This window comes from Bubalus kerabau, chromosome 5 (genome assembly GCF_029407905.1).
Source record: "Bubalus kerabau isolate K-KA32 ecotype Philippines breed swamp buffalo chromosome 5, PCC_UOA_SB_1v2, whole genome shotgun sequence".
NCBI classification, from domain to species: Eukaryota; Metazoa; Chordata; class Mammalia; order Artiodactyla; family Bovidae; genus Bubalus; species Bubalus kerabau.
In genome coordinates, this window is record NC_073628.1 from 125,552,292 (window position 1) to 125,571,746 (window position 19,455).

General features: G+C 41.0%; 1 protein-coding gene across 4 annotated transcripts in view; it reads right to left on the bottom strand.

Moving 5' to 3' along the window:
* Nucleotides 1–19,455, bottom strand: part of RPS6KC1 (ribosomal protein S6 kinase C1) — a 226,095-nt gene that overhangs the window by 187,786 nt on the left and 18,854 nt on the right. The window contains exon 1 of one of the 4 annotated variants that reach the window (XM_055582991.1): nt 15,942–16,834. The exons of 1 other annotated variant lie outside the window; for it this stretch is intronic. In XM_055582991.1, coding sequence (XP_055438966.1) covers nt 15,942–16,046 — 105 coding nt within the window. In that variant the 5' untranslated portion in view covers nt 16,047–16,834. Of the gene's footprint in view, nt 1–15,941; nt 16,835–19,455 lie in introns of those variants that run through there. 2 more of the 4 variants (XM_055582990.1, XM_055582992.1) reach the window with 2 other exon arrangements.

Genomic DNA, 19,455 nt, shown 5'->3' on the forward strand with positions numbered 1-19,455 from the left:
GTCCCTGAGATTCTCCAGGCAAAAGCACTGGAGTGGGTTGCCATTTCCTTCTCCAATGCATGAAAGTGAAAAGTGAAAGTGAAGTCACTCAGTCGTGTCCGACTCTTCGCGACCCCATGAACTGTAGCCCACCAGGCTCCTCCGTCCATGGGATTTTCCAGGCAAGAGTACTGGAGTGGGGTGCTATACCCTCTACGCAAATATAAAAGTCATAAACTTGATGCTACAATATGTATTCTGCAGAAACAAACAAAAAAATAGATCAAACATATTAAAACGGCGCCTGCAGATGAGAGGAAGAAAAGTCTTTGATGATAGGTGACAATACTATAACTGGAGATTATGATCAATTCAACACTACTCTACTCCTAAGGTCCAAAACAAAAAGTATACTGAAGTCACAGAAACTTGGGTTCAAATTACAGTTCCTCCACTCACAGGCTTGAGGGGCTCTATAGAATGAGGATAATACTCTCTGGCCTAGCTGTGGTAGACAGCGAATATAGAGACACAAGAACTCCATGATTTAAAAGTTATCTTTCTCTTACTAGGGAATTTAAGTACCTTGAACGATCCCTCACAACAATTCCGAAAGAAAAGGTTTCCAATTTCTTGCCACTCTACTCTCCCACTTTCAGGATATAAAATTTGGTGAAATCTCTTAGCCATTTTCATTAATTGAGAATAATGCTGTCCAACAATACTTTCTCTGATGATGGAAGGAAATATCCCCTATTGCCACTGTTCAACACAGTAGCCCCTGGCCACCTGCACATGTGGCTCCTAAGCGCTGGAAATACGGCTACGGCAACTGAAGAACGAAACTTTTAATTTTATTTCATTTAAATTAAAATAAAAGTAGCCACATATGACTAATGGCTACCATATTAAACAACACAGATCTACAATAAGAGGTTAGAACAGGTAACTAACAACAACGTATTATTCAAAAACTGGACTTTAACTATTACTTTCAAACTCCACCCCCTAAAAAATGTCCCCCTTTCCAAAAGCATGGTGTTTCACATAACTAAACGATTTAACTTTACCTCCTATAAATATAAATTTGCTTCCTAAAAATATAAGAACATATTTTTATAAAATGTGTTAAAGAGAAGTTAGATAATCAATCCACTAATATCGACCCACCAAAAATAAATCAACATATGATCACTGGCAATAAGATTTATGTACCTTACTATTCTAAACTATACTTTAACACATGCAGATGATCTTTCTGGGACAAAAGAAATTATTTTCCTGCTTGGTGTATGTAGTAGAAATATCACATTTTAGATTTTCCTCAGGTAAGCTGTTCCTGGAAATCAAATATATGTGTACTGCATCATCAAAAATATATTAGCCATTCCCTAACAACAACCACAATTTAAAAACAATTTCGTCAGAAATAACCAATCTGGGGCTTCCCTGGTGGCTCAGTGGTGAAGAATCCACCTGCCGATGCCGGAGACACGGGTTCAGTCCCTGATCTGAGAAGGTCCCACATGCCACAGAGCATCTAAGCCCATGCACCACAACTACGGAGCCCGCACTCTAGACCCCATGCTCCACAGGAGAAGCCGCCGCAGTGAGAAGCCTGTGCACCACACCTGGACAGCAGACCCTACTCTCTACAACTAGAGAAAAGCCCACGCAGCAACAAAGACCCAGCACAGCCAAAAATAAGTTTTTTTTTAAGTTGGTTTAAAAAAGGAAAGAAATGACCAATCTGGGACTTCCCTTGTGGCCCAGTGGCTAAGACTCCTCACACCCAATGCAAGGGGCCCAAGTTTAATCCCTGGTCAAGGGAACTAGATCCCACATGCCGCAACTAAAAGACCCACATGTCTCAACCAAGACCTGGGGCAGCCAAATAAATAAATAAAAATTAAAAAAAAAGAAAGACAGAACCAACCTGATTATGACTCCTCATCCACACTCTTTGTTGGCTCATGGATTTCTGCTATGTGGCTATGCTAGCAAGCAAAAGAAAGTCCCTGCCTTCACACCTCCCAGAGCTTACAGTCTGGTGGCAGATGGTAGTTGCTAAGCAACAGGTTAAGAATGGCTGCACCTCCAATGTTTTCACGGCAAGTCATTCATAGTTATTATAGAAAAGCAAAACTTAAGTACTCAAACTAAGTGGATATCTTTAATTTTAAGCTCTCAAAAAGAACTTCTCCTCATCCTCACATACTTCTCATATGAAGAGGCAAGAGTTGAGAAAATTAGGTCAAAAGTTACTTCCTGAGCATTCTATCCTCTTCCCAAACAGCATAAAAAAGCTTAGTGAAAAGCATGTCCGGAAAGTAGAGGGCTATACTTGCTTGATTCTTCTTCCTCGCTGGTTCTTTTGCTTCTCTTTTGTAGGTTTTCCTTCCTCCTTCTACCTTCAACTTTTCAGTATTAAGAGAGAAAGTCTGAATCTGTGTTAATACTGTTCAAGGCACTGACTGTACTAGGCAAGTGGGAGGGGGAAAAAAAAAAAAACCTTGACTTCATACATTTACATTTGCACAGCATTTTATATCAAGCTTTCATTTTATTCCCTCAACAATCTATGAATTATGCGGAAGTGGTTATTATGAGTACCCCTTTTACCCCACAAGGAAACAACATCCAGAAACTTGTATAAGGTCACATGGCTTTTCACCTTCAGATATGGAATTAGAACTCGGATTTTCTGATTCTTGATTCAGTACTCTTTCCACCGTAGCTAATTGCAAAGGTCCCCAACCTTTTTGGCACCAAGGACCGGTTTTGTTAAAGACAATTTTTCTACAGATGGGGGTGGAAGGGTGGGCTTGGGATGACTCAAAAGCATCACACTTACTGTGCACTTTATTTCTAGTATTATTACATCAGCTCCACCCTCTGATCATCAGGCATTAGATCCTGCTCTACTGTATCCTTCAATTTACCTGCAGTATTTTCTGCAATAACTTTACTTAACTCCACAACACCCTTCACCATTAGGTTTTATTTACTCTTATTCATTCAACAAATATCAGTGACTACTCTGTTGATAGGTAGAGTAGCATAACAGTGAATACACTGGGTCTGATTCTTAATAACATTAGAAAAATATAATCACTTGCTAAATACATTACCAAGTTCAACCACTTGGTACCCCACTATAAGGATTCAGTATTCCCATGTGTGCAAACTCAATTAAATGAGTTAATAATCTGTCCTCTGAAATGAAAACCAAAAAACACAATGGGTTGGAATGACATGGTGGTGGTGGTTTAGTCGCTCAGTCGTCTCCGACTCTTGAGACCCCATGGACTGTAGCCTGCAAGTCTCCAGTCTTCTCTGTCCATGGGATTCTCCAGGTGAGAATACTAGAGTGGGTTCACGTTCCCGTCTCCAGAGAATCTTCCCAACCCAGAAATCGAACCCAGGTCTCCTGCACTGCAGGAAGATTCTTTATTGGCTGAGCTATCAGGGAAACCCCCTCATGGAATACCATGAGTTGAGCCCAAATGTCCTTTAAGGGTAACTCTTTCTAACTATGCAATTCTCTTCAGCAGGACTACAAAGCTGACAAAAATAAATAAATAAAAATATCAGAAATCTGAGGGAAAAAATATGATCATACTGAAAATGAACAAAATTGAACCCTCAAATCCAGAAGATTTCTATAACTTTTAACATTGTGTTAACAATTATCTTAATAAATAGTCAATTCCAAAACAAAAATACTGTAAATTCAGAGACTTCCCTGGTGGTACAGCGATAAGAATCCGCGTGCCAATGCCAGGGACATGGGTTCCATCCCTGATCCCATAAGATTCCACATACCAGGGAGCAGCTAAGCCCATGCACCACAATACTGAGCCGAGTGCTCTAGAGCCCAAGAGCCTCAACTACTGAGCTGGCATGCTGCAACTACTGAAGCCCTCATGCCTAGAGCCTGTGCTCAAAAAAAAGAGAAGCCGCTGCAACAAGAAACCTGTGCACTGCAACAGAGTAGCCCCCACTCACCACAGCTAGAGAAAGCCTGCTCACAGCAACAAAGACCCAGCATGGCCAAAAATAAATAACTAAATTATATTTTTAAAAATACTGTAAATTCACCCTGATGTAGGTTGCTAGCATTCAGTAATTTTCTTTTTCTGGGTGAATTTCAATATTTTGTTATACAATTCCAGAAAAGTTAGAATTTAAAGCAGTGATTCTTTTCATTTAAAGTTCATAAATTTCCATGGCAAGCATAGACTATCGCCAGCTCAGTAAGTACTATACATATCATGAAGACCCTTTTGCTATAGAGAATTCTATCACCAAGTCATCTTGAAAATTATTATCTAAAGCAGTGCTTGATAAATTGCGCTGCATGGAATACAGATATTCTTTAAATCACCTATTTTAAAGGGCTTAATGATCAATTCAGTTTACTTTCGTTTAAAAAAAAATTTTTTTTTACAGCAGAATTTCTCAAGGCCTCTCAACATTATTATACCTAGTAAATTTCTGAAGGAAAAACAAATAGTATTTCCCAAGGTCATTTATTCACCCAACTATTTATGCAACACCTAGTACAGATAAAATTTGGAACACAACTGGGAAATGCTACTGCAACATTTGTAGTCCATTTGCCTCAATTAATGCCAATAGCAAGTTCTGAATTTAGGGAAACAGGGGCTCACAGTAAAGGTTAACTATCTCTTACTATGCTAAGAAATTAAATATTTTATTACATTCAATCAACACAACAATCTTGCCTGCTAAGATGAGATAACCAAGGCCCAGGGGAACATATTAGCACTAATCAGATTTATCAGTAATACACAGGACCAGGTCTCACAACCCTCTGGTTCTAAACAAAGTGCTCTTTCCAGGACATAACTAAATTGGCCCTCCTAGAGATTAAAATTCCAAGTAATAGCTCTAAAGCCAGTTCAGTTCAGTCAGTCATGTCTGACTCTTTGCGACCCCATGGACTGCAGCACGCCAGGCTTCCCTGTCCATCACCAACTCCCAGAGCTTGCTCAAACTCATGTCCATCAAAGCCATGATGCCATCCAACCATCTCATCCTCTGTCGTCCCCTTCTCCTCCTACCTTCAGTCTTTCCGAGCATCAGGGTCTTTTCCAATGTATCTAAAGTAACAGTCCTAATGCCAGTTAGGCAAACCAATTTTGTCCTTCACAAAGAAATGTGATTAAACCGAAAAACAGAAGCACTTTGGCAGATCAGAAGGAACAAAGAAGAGTGAGTACTTCTTGAATGAGTGAATACTGAATACTGGCTCCACAAGCAGCTGTGAACAGCCTTCTTGCCAGTTATGTGACAAACCTAAGAAAAGCAAGCTTAAAATGAGCTCTCTTGCCTATCTTTTTAAGGCCTATAATAAACAACAAATCATACTGTCATTAGTTCAGTTCAGTCGCTCAGTCGTGTCCGACATTTTGCGACCCCATGAATTGCAGCACACCAGGCCTCCCTGTCCCTCACCAACTCCCGGAGTTCACTCAAACTCATGTCCATCGAGTTGGTGATGCCATCCAGCCATCTCATCCTCTGTCATCCCCTTCTCCTCCTGCCCCCAATCCCTCCCAGCATCAGAGTCTTTTCCAATGAGTCAACTCTTTGCATGAGGTGGCCAAAGTACTGGAGTTTCAGCTTTAGCATCAGTCCTTCCAGTGAACACCCAGGACTGATCGCCCTTAGGATGGACTGGTTGGATCTCCTTGCAGTCCAAGGGACTCTCAAGAGTCTTCTCCAACACCACAGTTCAAAAGCATCAATTCTTCGGTGCTCAGCTTTCTTCACAGTCCAACTCTCACATCCATACATTACCACAGGAAAAACCATAGCCTTGACTAGATGGACCTTTATTGGCAAAGTAATGTCTCTGCTTTTTAATATGCTATCTAGGTTGGTCATAACTTTCCTTCCAAGGAGTAAGCGTCTTTTAATTTCATGGCTGCAATCACCATCTGCAGTGACCCTGGAGCCCAAAAAAATAAAGTCTGACACTGTTTCCACTGTTTCCCCATCTATTTCCCATGAAGTGATGGGACCAGATGCCATGATATTCGTTTTCTGAATGTTGAGCTTTAAGCCAACTTTTTCACTCTCCTCTTTCACTTTCATCAGGAGGCTTTTTAGTTCCTCTTCACTTTCTGCCATAAGGGTGGTGTCATCTGCATATCTGAGGTTATTGATATTTCTCCCGGCAATCTTGATTCCAGCTTGTGCTTCTTCCAGCCCAGCGTTTCTCATGATGTACTCTGCATTTAGGTCCTCTAAATTCTTCCCAGTGCTAACTTCTTTTATCTACTTCTTACCAAGTTATTACCTAGTTTCCTTAAGGAGCCTTCCCGGGAGCTCAGCTGGTAAAGAATCTGCCTGAAGTGAAGAAGACCCCGGTTCTATTCCTGGGTTGGGAAGATTCCCTGGAGAAGGAAATGGCAACCTACTCCAGTATTCTTGTCTGGAAAATCCTAGGGCCAGAGGAGCCTTTCGGGCTACAGTCCATGGGTCACAAGAGTTGGAAACGACTTAGTGACTAGTTTCCTTAATAGTCAAAGTCAAAAGCACTCTTATCTAATTATCATGATAATGATTTAAAATCAATCTCTTAACTCGAATACACAAAAGAATTGTCATCTTCATAAGATTAAGAGATAGCTACTGGAAAACAAAACTACAAAATTTATTCAATCTAACCGTTATAGTTCCTACCAAAAATGATCACAAAATAAGTCCCTTTGGAAACAAACAGAATCATATAATCATGATTTATATTTATATATATATATAAATTTTAAAAAGCTACTTTTATGAGCAATTTATAATAATCAGGTCTTCTGACGGCCACTTCACTATCAGTATTCAGCTGCTAGTTCAGGGCAGAAACAGAGGTAAGAGGATAAAATATTAACAAAAGTAACATATTGTTTAAAAAACTGTCACGACACAAATAATCAAACTCAATGAAAAACAGAGACATGCCCCACACATTTTATTTCTCAAAGATATGACTTTCCAAATGTAGAAGAGAAAAAATAAGGTATACAGAAATGTAAGGCTACACTATACAAATGTAAGGCTACACTATACTGAACATTTCCCATTGTGGTGATTAGGCAAACCAAACGGAACATCCATCTGTGTAATGCACGCAATCCTGACTTTCAGACATTTGACTTTCATAAAATCCACCTTCATGTAAACATACTGACATCTTTAAACTGCATTTCATACACACACACACACACACACACACACACACACACTCTGGCAAGAGGAACAGCGACCTCAAAGCGCCCAGCTCACACAGGCAAGCATCCCCTACCAAACTCAACCCCCCTCCCCCTCCCCCTCCATCACCTGCATCTCAGCTCCTCCCCCTCTTTTCCCTGCAGAGCCGCAGGTGTCACTGGTTGGCAAGGATACCTGGGTTGGTTAATCACTTGCCAGCCAGGTAGTCAGGACCCAGGAGACAGCACCTGCACAAACCATAATTGGATATTTTACAATATTTTTTTTTAGTACTCTGAAGAGAGAGAAGTCCCATTAAGATAGACAAGTCAATGGGGAAAATTTTAGACATTCAACTTTCTAGTAATTTCTTATGATAGTAATATGTTGAAAGTAAGAAATATTTTCTACATTATTAAAATCCAAAAATCTATAGGAGAATAAAGAAACTAACAGCAAGTTACTTTTGTATACTCAATAAACACTTGCTAAAGTTACTTTTCTCACTTCAAATTCTCTCAATTATTATAGCACTACTCTAAGGTAAACTACTTTCCAATTCAAGTTCAAGGAAAATAAAAATCCATAATGTTAGTTAACATAGGGACTTCCTTGGCAGTCCAGTGGTTAAGACTTTGCCTTCCAATGCAGCGAATGAGAATGTGATCTCTGGTCCTGGGAGCTAAGATACCACATGCTTCACAGACAAAACACCAAAACATAAAACAGAAGCAAAAATGTAACAAAGTCAATAAACACTAAAAATTGGTCCACATCCAAAAAAAAAAAGTCTTTGCGGCAAAAATAAAAGTTATAGCGGTAAGTTACCTTGGTATACTCAATAAATGTTTTGCTAAAGTTGCTTTTCTCACTTCAAATTCTACCAATTATTATAATACTATTGCTGTTTTTTAGTTGTGAAGGTGTACCCAACTCTTTTGCCATCCCATGGACTATAGTCCACCAGGCTCCTCTGTCCGTGGGATTTCCCAGATAAGAATATTGGAGTGAGTTGCCATTATCTTCTACAGGGGAATCTTCCCAACCCAGGGATAGAACCTGGGTTCGATCTACTGCATTGGCAGGTGGATTCTTTACCACTGAGACACCAGGGAAACAACTATTTTCCAATCAAAATTCAAAGAAAGTAAAAATTCTTAATGTTAAACTTAATGTACTGATTTCCTGGAGGTCTAGTGGCTAGGACTCCACATTTTGAACACAGTGGGTGCAGGTTCAATCCCTAGTCAGGGAACTAATATCTGCAAACCCTGGGGTGAGGCCAAAAAAAGAGTTAATGTAAAAATCCTTAATATTAAAATGTTAATATCTGAGCATATAAGTCATCAATAAACAAGATGAAAACAGGAATGGTTTATATTTTTTAAAACCTGGTGTCAACAAAGAGATTTTATTAGATACAGCACTAAAAGCCCATTTTTCCTCCATAAAAGAAAAATATGATAACTTAGACTTCACCAAAATTAAAAATTTTTACTTTGTGAAAGACATTGTTAAAGAGAATGAAAAGATATGCTACATACTGGGAGTAAACACTTGCAAACTACATATCTGACAAAAAACTTACATTCAAAAAAGAACTATCAAAAGTCAACAATAAGAAAACAAAGCCACTGAAAAAACTAGGCAAAAGATGATGATTCTCTTTATAAAATGCCCTCAAAAGGACAAAAGTATAGAAGAAGAGAGCAGAACAGTAGCTGCTACAGACTAAGAGGTGGGAGGAGAGTGTAAAACAAGGAAAGCAGAGGGAGATTTTGAGGCTGATGGGAACTGTTCTGCTTCCTGATTATGACAGAGGGTATGTGAATCCATTCATGTGTAAAGATTCATAAAATTACACAACAAAATATCAATTATACTGTATGTTAATTTAAAAGATAACAGAAAGGAAAACACTGCCTCTTTCCAGCCTTCTCTAAAGTCCCTACTATATCCAGGCTGTGTTAGGCACCAAAAATAGGTTAGAAAGACAGTTTGCCCTCAGAGGAAGCAAAGTACAATAAGGTAAAGGCTTTAAGGGAAGGATATATTAGGTTGGTGAAAAAGTAACTGTGGTTTCCGATGGTGAACCTTAAATCATTGTAACCAGGCTCAAACACATCTTTGTTAATTAAAATAGGAACCATTGCAATCAACAAATTCCTGCCAATGAGAAATAAGTTTATTTCCTTAGCATAAAAATCTGTGCTTCGAGATTCGATGAACTCTTGGAAAGCATGTTCTGCCTCCTACTGGTTGTGAAAGCGTTTTCCCTGTAAAAAGTTGTCAAGAAATGAAGTGGTAGTTGTTTGGCAAGAGGTCAGGTGAATGTGGAGGATGAAGCAAACCTTCGTAGTCCAAATCATTCAACTTTTGAAGTGTTGGTTTGTGACATGCAGTTGGTCACTGTCGTGGAGAAGACCTGGGCCCATCCTGTTGACTAATGCTGGTTGCCGGCGCTGCAGTTTTTGGTACATCTCATCGATTTGCTGAGCATACTTCTCAGACGTAATGGTTTGGCAGGGATTCAGAAAGCTGTAGTGGATCAGAGTGGCAGCAGACCACAAATCAGTGACTATGACCCTTTTTCTGGTGCAAATTTGGCTTTGAGAAGTGCTTTGGAGCTTCTCCCCGGTCCAACCACTGAGCTGGTCACTGCCGGCTGTCGTATAAAATACACTTTTCATTGCACGTCACAATCCAATTGAGAAATGGTTCACTGTTATTTCATAGAATAAGCAAAGACAACACTTCAAAACGACTATTTTTTTAAATTTTTGGTCAGCTCATGAGGCACCCACTTATTGAGTTTTTCACCTTTGCAATTTGCTTAAAATGCCAAACAATCATAGAATGGTCAACGTTGAGTTCTTCAGCAACTTCTCGTGTAGTCGTAGAGGATCAGCTTCGATGACTGCGGTCAATTACTCATCGTCAACTTCTGATGGCCGGGCACTATGCTCCTCATCTCCAAAGCTCTCATCTCCTTTGCAAAATTTCTTGAATCACCACTGCACTGTATGTTCATTAACAGTTCCTGGGCCAAATGTGTTGTTGATGTTGTGAGTTGTCTCCACTGCTTTATTACCGACTTTGAACTCAAATGAGAAAATCATTAGAATGCGCTTTTTGTCTACATCATTTCCCTAGTCTAAAATAAATACAAAATAAACAGATAGCTCAGACAGTAGAGAATCTGCCTGCAATGCAGAAGACCTGGGTTGGATCCCTGGGTCAGAAAGATCCCCTGGAGAAAGGAATGGCAATCTACTCCAGTAATCTTGCCTGGAAAATCTCATGGACAGAGGAGCCTGGTGGTCTACAGACCATGGGGTCACAAAGAACTAAACACGACTGAGCGACTAACTTCACTTTCACTAAGTCATTAACAAGAAAACATAAAGCAAGAAAGGGCATTCAAATGATGTATAACATAACCACATTTATCTAAGAATGTATTCCAATATCAAACAGCAAAGTTCAACAATGCAAACCATAATCACTTTTGCACCAACCTAATACAATACACAGAGTTCTCCATTTAAGAAAGGCTTCCTCTAGAACACAGGGCAAGAGAGGTCACTTGAGACTAGCAGCGATTGCCAAGAAAAAAATGGAAGAGCATTCCAGACTGAGAAAGCCACATCTAACAGAGAGGCAAGGAAGCATGCTTCCCAGTGGTAAAGAATTCACCTGCCAATGCAGGAGACACAGGAGACGCAGATGCGTGTTCAATCCCTGGGTGGGGAAGATCTGGAGGAGGAAATGGCAACCCACTTCAATATTCTTGCCTGGAAAATCCCATGGACAGAGGAGCCTGGTTGGCTACAGCCCACGGGATCGCAAAGAGTCAGATACAGCTGAGCACGCACACATGTGCACACACACACAAGAAAAGCTCAGTGTACCAGCACACTTAGGAAACTACAGATAATTATCTTTCCGAGCACAAGCAGCCCATACAACGATGTGGTCAGGAACTGAAAACAGCTTTCCTCCAAGCAATACAAATAGTGCTTGAATTTGAAGCTTTGGAAGAGGCAATTTTCAGATTCAAGTCAAGCTGAGTACTTCTATTCATATTTGCATCTATCACTTTAGTAAACTACAGTATACCCACAGCCTCTAATAAAGTGTGCTTAGGAACTCAGCACCGCACTGGGATTCAAAGCACTCTGACCGACTACCAGGGTTCAAATCTAAACTCTACCACTTGTTCATTGCGTGAGCCTTCGCAAGTTATTTAACATTTAGGTGCTTCAATTTCCTCACGTGAGAATGTGAGAATAATAATGGCACCTACTCACTGCACTGCTATGAAAAATGTGCTAATTTATATAAAATTCTCAGAATAGAGCTGGACTCACACTAAGCACCGCAGAAGTGTGTGCTATTAATACTCAACAAATGTTAGCTATGTAAAATAGACTTATGTATTCTGATAGTTTGAAAACAAACCCAAATTATGTGCAAGACCTGCACACTAAAAACTGGAAAATATTGCTCAAATAAAAGAGCTAAATAAATGGAAAATTTGTGTTCATGGATTAGAAGATTCAATATTATTTAAAGACATCAATTCTAAAACTGATCTACACTCAACGTGCGCGCACGCGTGCTCAATCGCTTCAGTTGTGTCCCACTCTTTGGGACCTTACGGACTGTAGCCCTCCAGGCTCCTTGGTCCAAGGGATTCTCCAGGCAAGAATACTGGAGTCGGTTGCTAGGCCCTCCTATAGGGGCTCTTACTGACCCAGGGATCAAACCTGTATAGCCTTTGGCTCTTGCATTGCAAATAATTTCTTTACAACTGAGCCGCCAGCCACCAGGAAAGCCCCACATTCTCAACGTAACTGCAATCAAAATCTGAGTAGGCATGTTTGCAGTTTAATAAGCTGATTCCAAGGTTTTTCTAAAAATGCAAACAATCTAGAATAGCCAAAACAATTTTGAGAAAGAAAGAGGACTAAGACTATCAGATTTCAGCTTAGTATAAAGGTATAATAAGGCTGTGTGCTATCAAGAGAAATGAAAGTCCACATTCATTGAGACCTGTATATAAATGTTCATAGTAGCTGTATTTAAAAGAGCCAAAAACTGGAAACAACCCAAATGTCCATCAACCCAAATGCGGATGGATTAACTGTAGTATAACCATACAAGGGGATGTGCGTGCATGCTCAATCGCTTCAGTCAGGTCCAACTCTTTGCGACCCTACGTACAGACTACAGACTGCCAGGCTCCTCTGTCCATGGGATTCTCCAGGCAAGAATACTGGAATGAGTTGTCATGCCCTCCTCTAAAGAATCTTCCCAACCCAGGGATCAAATCCACGTCTCCTGCTCTCCTGCATTGCAGCTGAATTCTTTACCACTGAGCCACCAGAGAAGCCCACAAGGGAATACTGGTCAGCAATAAAGGAGAATAAAAATACACAATATAGATGAATCTCAAAAAAGCCTGCTGAGTTAAAGAAGCCAGATCCCTCCTCCACAAAGAAGCACAGTACAACAGAAAGCTGACCGGTGGCTGCCTAGGGACAGGGGGTGGGGAGCGGGAACTGACCGCAAAGGAGCATGAGGGGACTCCTGCGGTGATGACTGGTGGTTACACAACCACAGACACACGTCAACACTCGCCAAACTGCGCACTTAAAGCTGGTGAATCTTACTCTATATAAATTATGCCTCAATAGAAAGAAAGTCATAAGGCAGCTTTGTCTTTTAAAAATAGAAACAAGATTTTCTTTTCATATTCATGAAAGAATACAGGCAAGAATTACTATTTACTTAATACTGTTAAGAAATCTATATTACCTTATTCAAATTTTGTAAACTTTAGCATGATGAAACAACCAAAAATACTATGTGAATGGTTCTTTTACATCTGCGTCTCCTTTAACTAAACGATCAATGGAAATCTACAAAAGAACTTTCTAATGCTGAACAGAAGTACTTATTCAAGATGAAAATTAACGAGCAGCATAGGATTTAACTAGGAAATCCGTTAGCAAGCTTGTAACTGGCCATAAGGTTATCTAAGCCTGCCAGCTTCCAGAGAACTGGGGGGAAAAAAGTATAAAGGAGAGTTAAGAACATGAAACAGCTCTTATGCCAACCAAAACTTAACAATGGTAATTCCAATGATTCTATTCTTACATAAAGAACCTTGCAAGAAACAAGAATATAGAGATTGTTCCTTAAAAATATAAGTCAGTCAGTAACAGGAAACATAAAGGGGCATGTTTATCTCACAAAGTTCTGTCAGGGGGCACTACTTACCTGATTAATTCTCCTGAGTAAGATGCTTTTCTCTTTAAGTCTCAAAAAATAACAAATAATTTACTTATATTTTATACTATGAAGCTTTTTAAAGTATATCTCTTTATTAATCCTCAATCTTTAAAATTAGAAAACAAAATCTGTACCGTAAGCAATAAATGAGGACACAAATATTTACAAGGAGAAAAAAAGACAAATGTTTAAAATTAGAAAACAAAATCTGTACCGTAAGCAATAAATGAAGACACAAATATTTACAAGGAGAAAAAAAGACAAGTGTAAGCAATTTCCAGTTAAATAACCACAGCAATAACTAATATACATATTACACGGATCTGGTTAGACCGGCAATGTGCTACTTTATCTTCTAATTGATGTTGTCATATGTTAGTTTACCGCTTTAAAAAAGATATTTAAGATCTCAACTAGATTAACCATTCCTTTTGTAAAGTAAGACTACAAGTAATAATCATATTCAGTTTCTTATTCAAGTTCTACACACATCCATATATTCCTTCTACCTGCAATGCCCTTTCCACTTATCCCACCCATCTAGATTCTTCCCATCTCTCACCACCTATCTTAATTGGTACATGTTCCCTGATCCCTTGAGCCAGAAACTCTGTATTGCGAAACCCCATAGCTCTTTTCTATAGTCTTTTATAGCATTTAACACTTTCTACCTTGCACTATACTTCAAGTCCAGTAAACCATCTTCTACTGGGAGTATCGTTGAAAAGAAGGTCCACACTTTATGCTGCCTTGTAACCCTCAGAGCTCATAGTACCTGAAACTAAACATTCAGTATATGTGCTACCTAAAACACAGAGGAAAACAATAATTTTAGGCACTCTGTGCCCCACAATGCCTTGGGAGATACAAAAGGAAATAAACATCAATGATAGTGACCTGCTCTAAATCTGAGAGACACAGACAAGCAAACACATTAATACAATATATTATAACTGTGATAAGTGTTATAATAGGAGATGAACAGGGTGCTCTGAGGGGAACATTAGAGTTAGGGCATTAAGTATGTTGAAAATTGTTCTAATTTCACAAACTATATTAGGAAACCAAGTCTAGGTTTCTCAAGGGCCAAAAGAAGCTTTCAAGGAGGCTATAGTAAGAGCACCCTTAATCTTGAAATTTTTTCTTAAGCTGAAACTAACACTCCACGTATATACTTACTTGCAAACACAAAGTAACAATTTTCTCTGTATTCTTGGTACAACCCTCCGCAATAACCAGGCCTGGTCTTACTACATTTACACAAATTTGCCCATCCCATCCTCTTACACTTGTCTGAACTGTGCACCAACTCCAAAAAGCACATGCCAGTCCCATGCCCCAAACTCTGCAGATCTAAATCTATTTAACCTCTAAGGTTCTTTTCAAGGCCCACTTCCTGATCTATCACCAAAGAGTACTACATCCCCCAAACGTATACTGTAATATTACTATCTGTACCTCTCTTTTTTAACAATTAATGATGAAGTTAATTCTTAAACATTTTTTTTTACAACTTAGAGTTAAACAGAATTGACCTCATACCCCAGATATGCTACTTCCTTGCAATGTGAAGCTGGGCCAGCTACCACACTTTCTTAAACCATAGTTTCCTCTTCATTAAAATTAGGATTTAACTGGGTGATGTGTACATATGCCTAACACACACATACATTCATACTACATATAATACGTTACATAAATATGTAATTTTAATACCAATTTGTATTTAATATTAACATTTAATTTTATTACTCTTATTTCAAGAAGGAAGATGCAAACTCTAAAACTCAAGCAATCAAACATGAACAAAGTGGGTACTAAAAACTGTATCAATTAGTCGATGTAAAGGAGCCTCACAACTTTCAAATGTGCTCTCAAGACAACTCACACAAGACACCCTCAGCAGAATTTCTCATGTCTCCTACGGAAAACCACGAAAAATTCAGAGGCGAAAAGACACAACCAGTTACAGAGGTCCTAGGATGGTGGCCCTACCACTGACATACTTCCCAAGGGTTTATCTGCCTCTGTGCAACCCAGAAGGAAGGGAAGAAATATCCTCTATTATATAAGTCAAATAGTACATCAATTTAACATTTTTTTTTAAACTGCATTATCCCTAGGAGACAAACAAAACCACTTCTGCATATTTCAGCCTCGGAAGAGAAAGTCCAAGTGGGATGGGGCTGAGTCATCTATTAAATATCATCAACGCCTGCCCCACCCTGGAATGGGGACACTGTTGAGACCATTTCCAGCGCGATCCGGGACTTCGTACGCTCTGCCCCTACCGCATCCTTTTTAAAAGTCCCCACCTCGGGCGCCTGTCCCAGCACTAGGCGCAACCTGGCATCCGGCATCCCCACACCAGGGTCCACGCCTGTCTCTCGTCCCTGGTCAGACTCCGACCCCCGTCCGGCAACTGCACTCACCCGGGCGGTGACCTTATACACCGTGTAGCCCCTCGGGTGTCGCTGGGGCTCGGTGACAGTGTAGAATCGGGCCAGATCGGCACCCCGCTCGCGGGGAGAGGTCATCCTCCCGCCGCCTCTGCCGCCGCCGCCTGCCGGGGATCATCAGTGCAACCCGGCGCCGCCGCGGTTCTCTGAAGCAGCGGCCAGGCGGCGAGGGGGCGGTGGCTCATCGGCGGCGCCTCCGCCGCTGGGCTCTGCTTCCGGGGTCACGGAAAAGCTTCCGGGTCAAACCCGGGCTCCAGTCCTAGGAGGGAGACTCCACTTGAGACCCGGACCCCCATCGCCGGCCTGAGCCTGGCAAGTGAACGAGGATCAGGCAATGGCACCGCCCGCCACGAGACGGAGGGATACCCCAGCCTAGTATCTTCTTTCCTTCCCTATTGGCCAACCATTGGTTTAAATACCCACAACCCCTGAACTCTTCTTTTAAGACAAACCCGGTCCATCTGTGCACCTGTGTTTATACCACCACAAAGTGAAAGTGAAGTCGCTCAGTCGTGTCCGACTCTACGCGACCCCATGGACTGTAACCTACCAGGTTCCTCTGTCCATAGGACTTTCCAGGCCAAGAGCACTGGAGTGGATAGCCATTTCCTTCTCCAGGTGATCTTCCCAAGCCAGGGATTGAACCCTGGTCTCCCGCATTGCATACAGACGCTTTACATCTGAGCCAACAGGAAAGCCACAAAGTGAAAGTCGCTCAGTGTCCTGATTCTGCGACCTCAAGGACTGTACAGTCCATGGAATTCTCCATGCCAGAATACTGCAGTGGGTAGCCTTTCCTTTCGCCAGGGGACCTTCCCAACCCAGGGATCGAACCCAGATCTCCTACATTGCAGGCAAATTCATTACCAGCTGAGCCACAGCAAGCCCCCCAAATTAAAAAAAAAAAAAATCGTTGCCTGTGTTGAGTTTTATAAGGATTAAGCTTCAACCCACTGCAGTGCGCTCACTACAGTACACCCTGAAGGGAATTCAAACTAGGGGAAATTAACAAGCATTCCCTGCTTTGAGTATACTAACCCTTAGGTAGTTAAGTTGCGTATCTCAGGGAAAATTTCATAGATGTCGTGGTCCAGGCGTGGGTTGGAAAGGAGTTTCCAGGCATGAGACAGAGTGAGAGGGAAAGTAAAGTTTATTAGAGTGGGAGATGCTGTTAGAATACCGGGCCTGCTCAAGGGAGAACCGACGTTGAATGGGGGTCCTTAGTCCACTTTTATACCCAGGGTACAAGTAGTGGGATAGGGGTCTTGCAGTCATTTGCTGATCGGAAGAGGCACGTATACTGGGTGGGGAAAGAGCAGAGCAAATACCTTCTCTCTATGGGATAGGAGGGAGACAGGTTATACTATTCCATTAATACTGTATATACAATATACACAAAGTGAAGTCGCTCAGTCTTGTCCGACTCTTTGCGACCCCATGGACTGTAGCCCACCAGGTTCCTCCGTCCATGGGATTTCCCAGACAAGAATACTGGAGTGGGTTGCCATTTCCTTCCCCAGGGGATTTTCCTGACCCAGGGATCTAATCCAGGTCTCTGGCATTGTGGGCAGACGCTTTACCGTCTCAGCCACCAGGGAATCCCACATAATATACACAGTATATAGTATATAACACATACTGTTCCATGGGGGAGGGAAGGACGATAAGGGTCTGGTTTTTCTGTTCTGCATTCCAAGACCCTCCTGGGTTTTATCTGCTCTTTCGTCCTTGGGTCACCACATTCCTCCCTCTATTTTTAGGGCCAATTCTTTGGCCTCTTGATACCCAGCTCATTTCTACCTACCTACCTATTTCACTTCTTAGGCACTTGGGAACCTAGTCTCAAAGGAAAAGGGGCCATGACCGCTCTGGCTTCTTCAGGCTGTACAGGGGTGTAGTGGAGCTCTGCGTTCCCTTTGCCTGCTCCCTGTCAGGGTGCATTTACAGAGAGAGATGAAAGTCCATGGAGTGATAAGGCAGCTTGTTTCAGCATTGTCTGGGTGTTGGCCAGGGAACATTCTTATCATACTACCACTTGGAGATTTGTTGTAGTCTAGAGGGAAATGGCAACCCACTCCAGTATTCTTGCCTGGAGAATCCCAGGGACAGAGGAGCCTAGTGGGCTGCCATCTGTGGGGTCGCATAGAGTCGGACAAGACTGAAGCGACTTAGCAGCAGCAGCAGAAGAAGAAGAAACAAACAACGAGAAAGTTAAAGGTACTTGGCCCAAAGATTAATAGAAGTAGAAAAGCTGCTGAGGAGCTAGCCAGGAGAATCAGGACTAGACATTGGTTTGTGACATTAGTGTTTCTCTAGGTATGAGAAGATGCAAGAATTTGTCCTCATAAAATCTTTACCTGAAAACATCTGACTATCTGAAGGCCAGTTCTTGTGGGTTTTTCCCAAGCACAGAGTGCCTTATTTCTGCTTTCCACCCTGAACTCCTTTCAGGGGATGTTGAAGGTCAGCAGCTTGCAGTGGTCACAATGTAATCCTTGCAGAGGCAGCTGGCAAGTGCCAATTTCCAGTCAGCAGGGTCCCTTCATAGCCACATACTTGACCATGCTTTGGGGGCATTTCATGGCCATTGTGTCCCACGGTGCTGGGAAGGTTCATTCCCAGGTCTAATGAAGATTCCATTGACAGGCCATTCAGTGTGCTGTTCTTGGACCAGGCCTTGCGAGCAGCAAAAGTCTCTGGACCATGCCTGTCTTACTAGCCTCTTGGTCCAGGAAAATATTCCCTCTTGTTGCTTCTTCCCATATCTAGAGTTACATTATTACAATCACTGATCTCATATGGAACTGCATATCAGCATTTTATCACAGGCTCAGTCACACATTTGGTGATATAAGAAACAATCTTCTGAAACAAGTGACATAGAAAATAATATACTGATACTTAGCAGTTATTAGTAAGGTCATAAGTCAGTCAGATAGGATCATGTAAGTCACTGTGAAATAATATATTCACTCAGCCAAAGTAACAAAGAAGATTTCAAAGGTAAACATAGAACAGATCACTTCAGAGGTAAAGAAACTTAAAATCCATTATCAAAGGCAGTTCAAGAAACCAAGAAAATTTGTATTTATGCACAAAACTCTTCCCTTGGAGTGCACTTTCCATCAAACCTTCTTAACACTTTCTGTACCCATTACTTTGTTCTCCCATCCTGAAACAGCCGCCTGTAAGTCAGACTTACTTCCTTTTCCCTTCATAAAATGTAATTTCATTCCTCATACCTTCTTTACTGAAAACACACATCGTAATTTCCTTAAGCAACCAAGAACTGACCTTTATATTAGCATTCTACAGATTGGTGAACATAAATACCAGTGACAATTTCTAAAAAAATTCTATAGAACATCTCAGGATGGCATCAAACATTATTCATTAACAGTCCAAAATCTCTAGTTACTCTGTAAGAGGAAGTTAGTGTTCAGTAATGAATGTTTCAGAATCTTATTTTATTTGGAAATGATCTAGC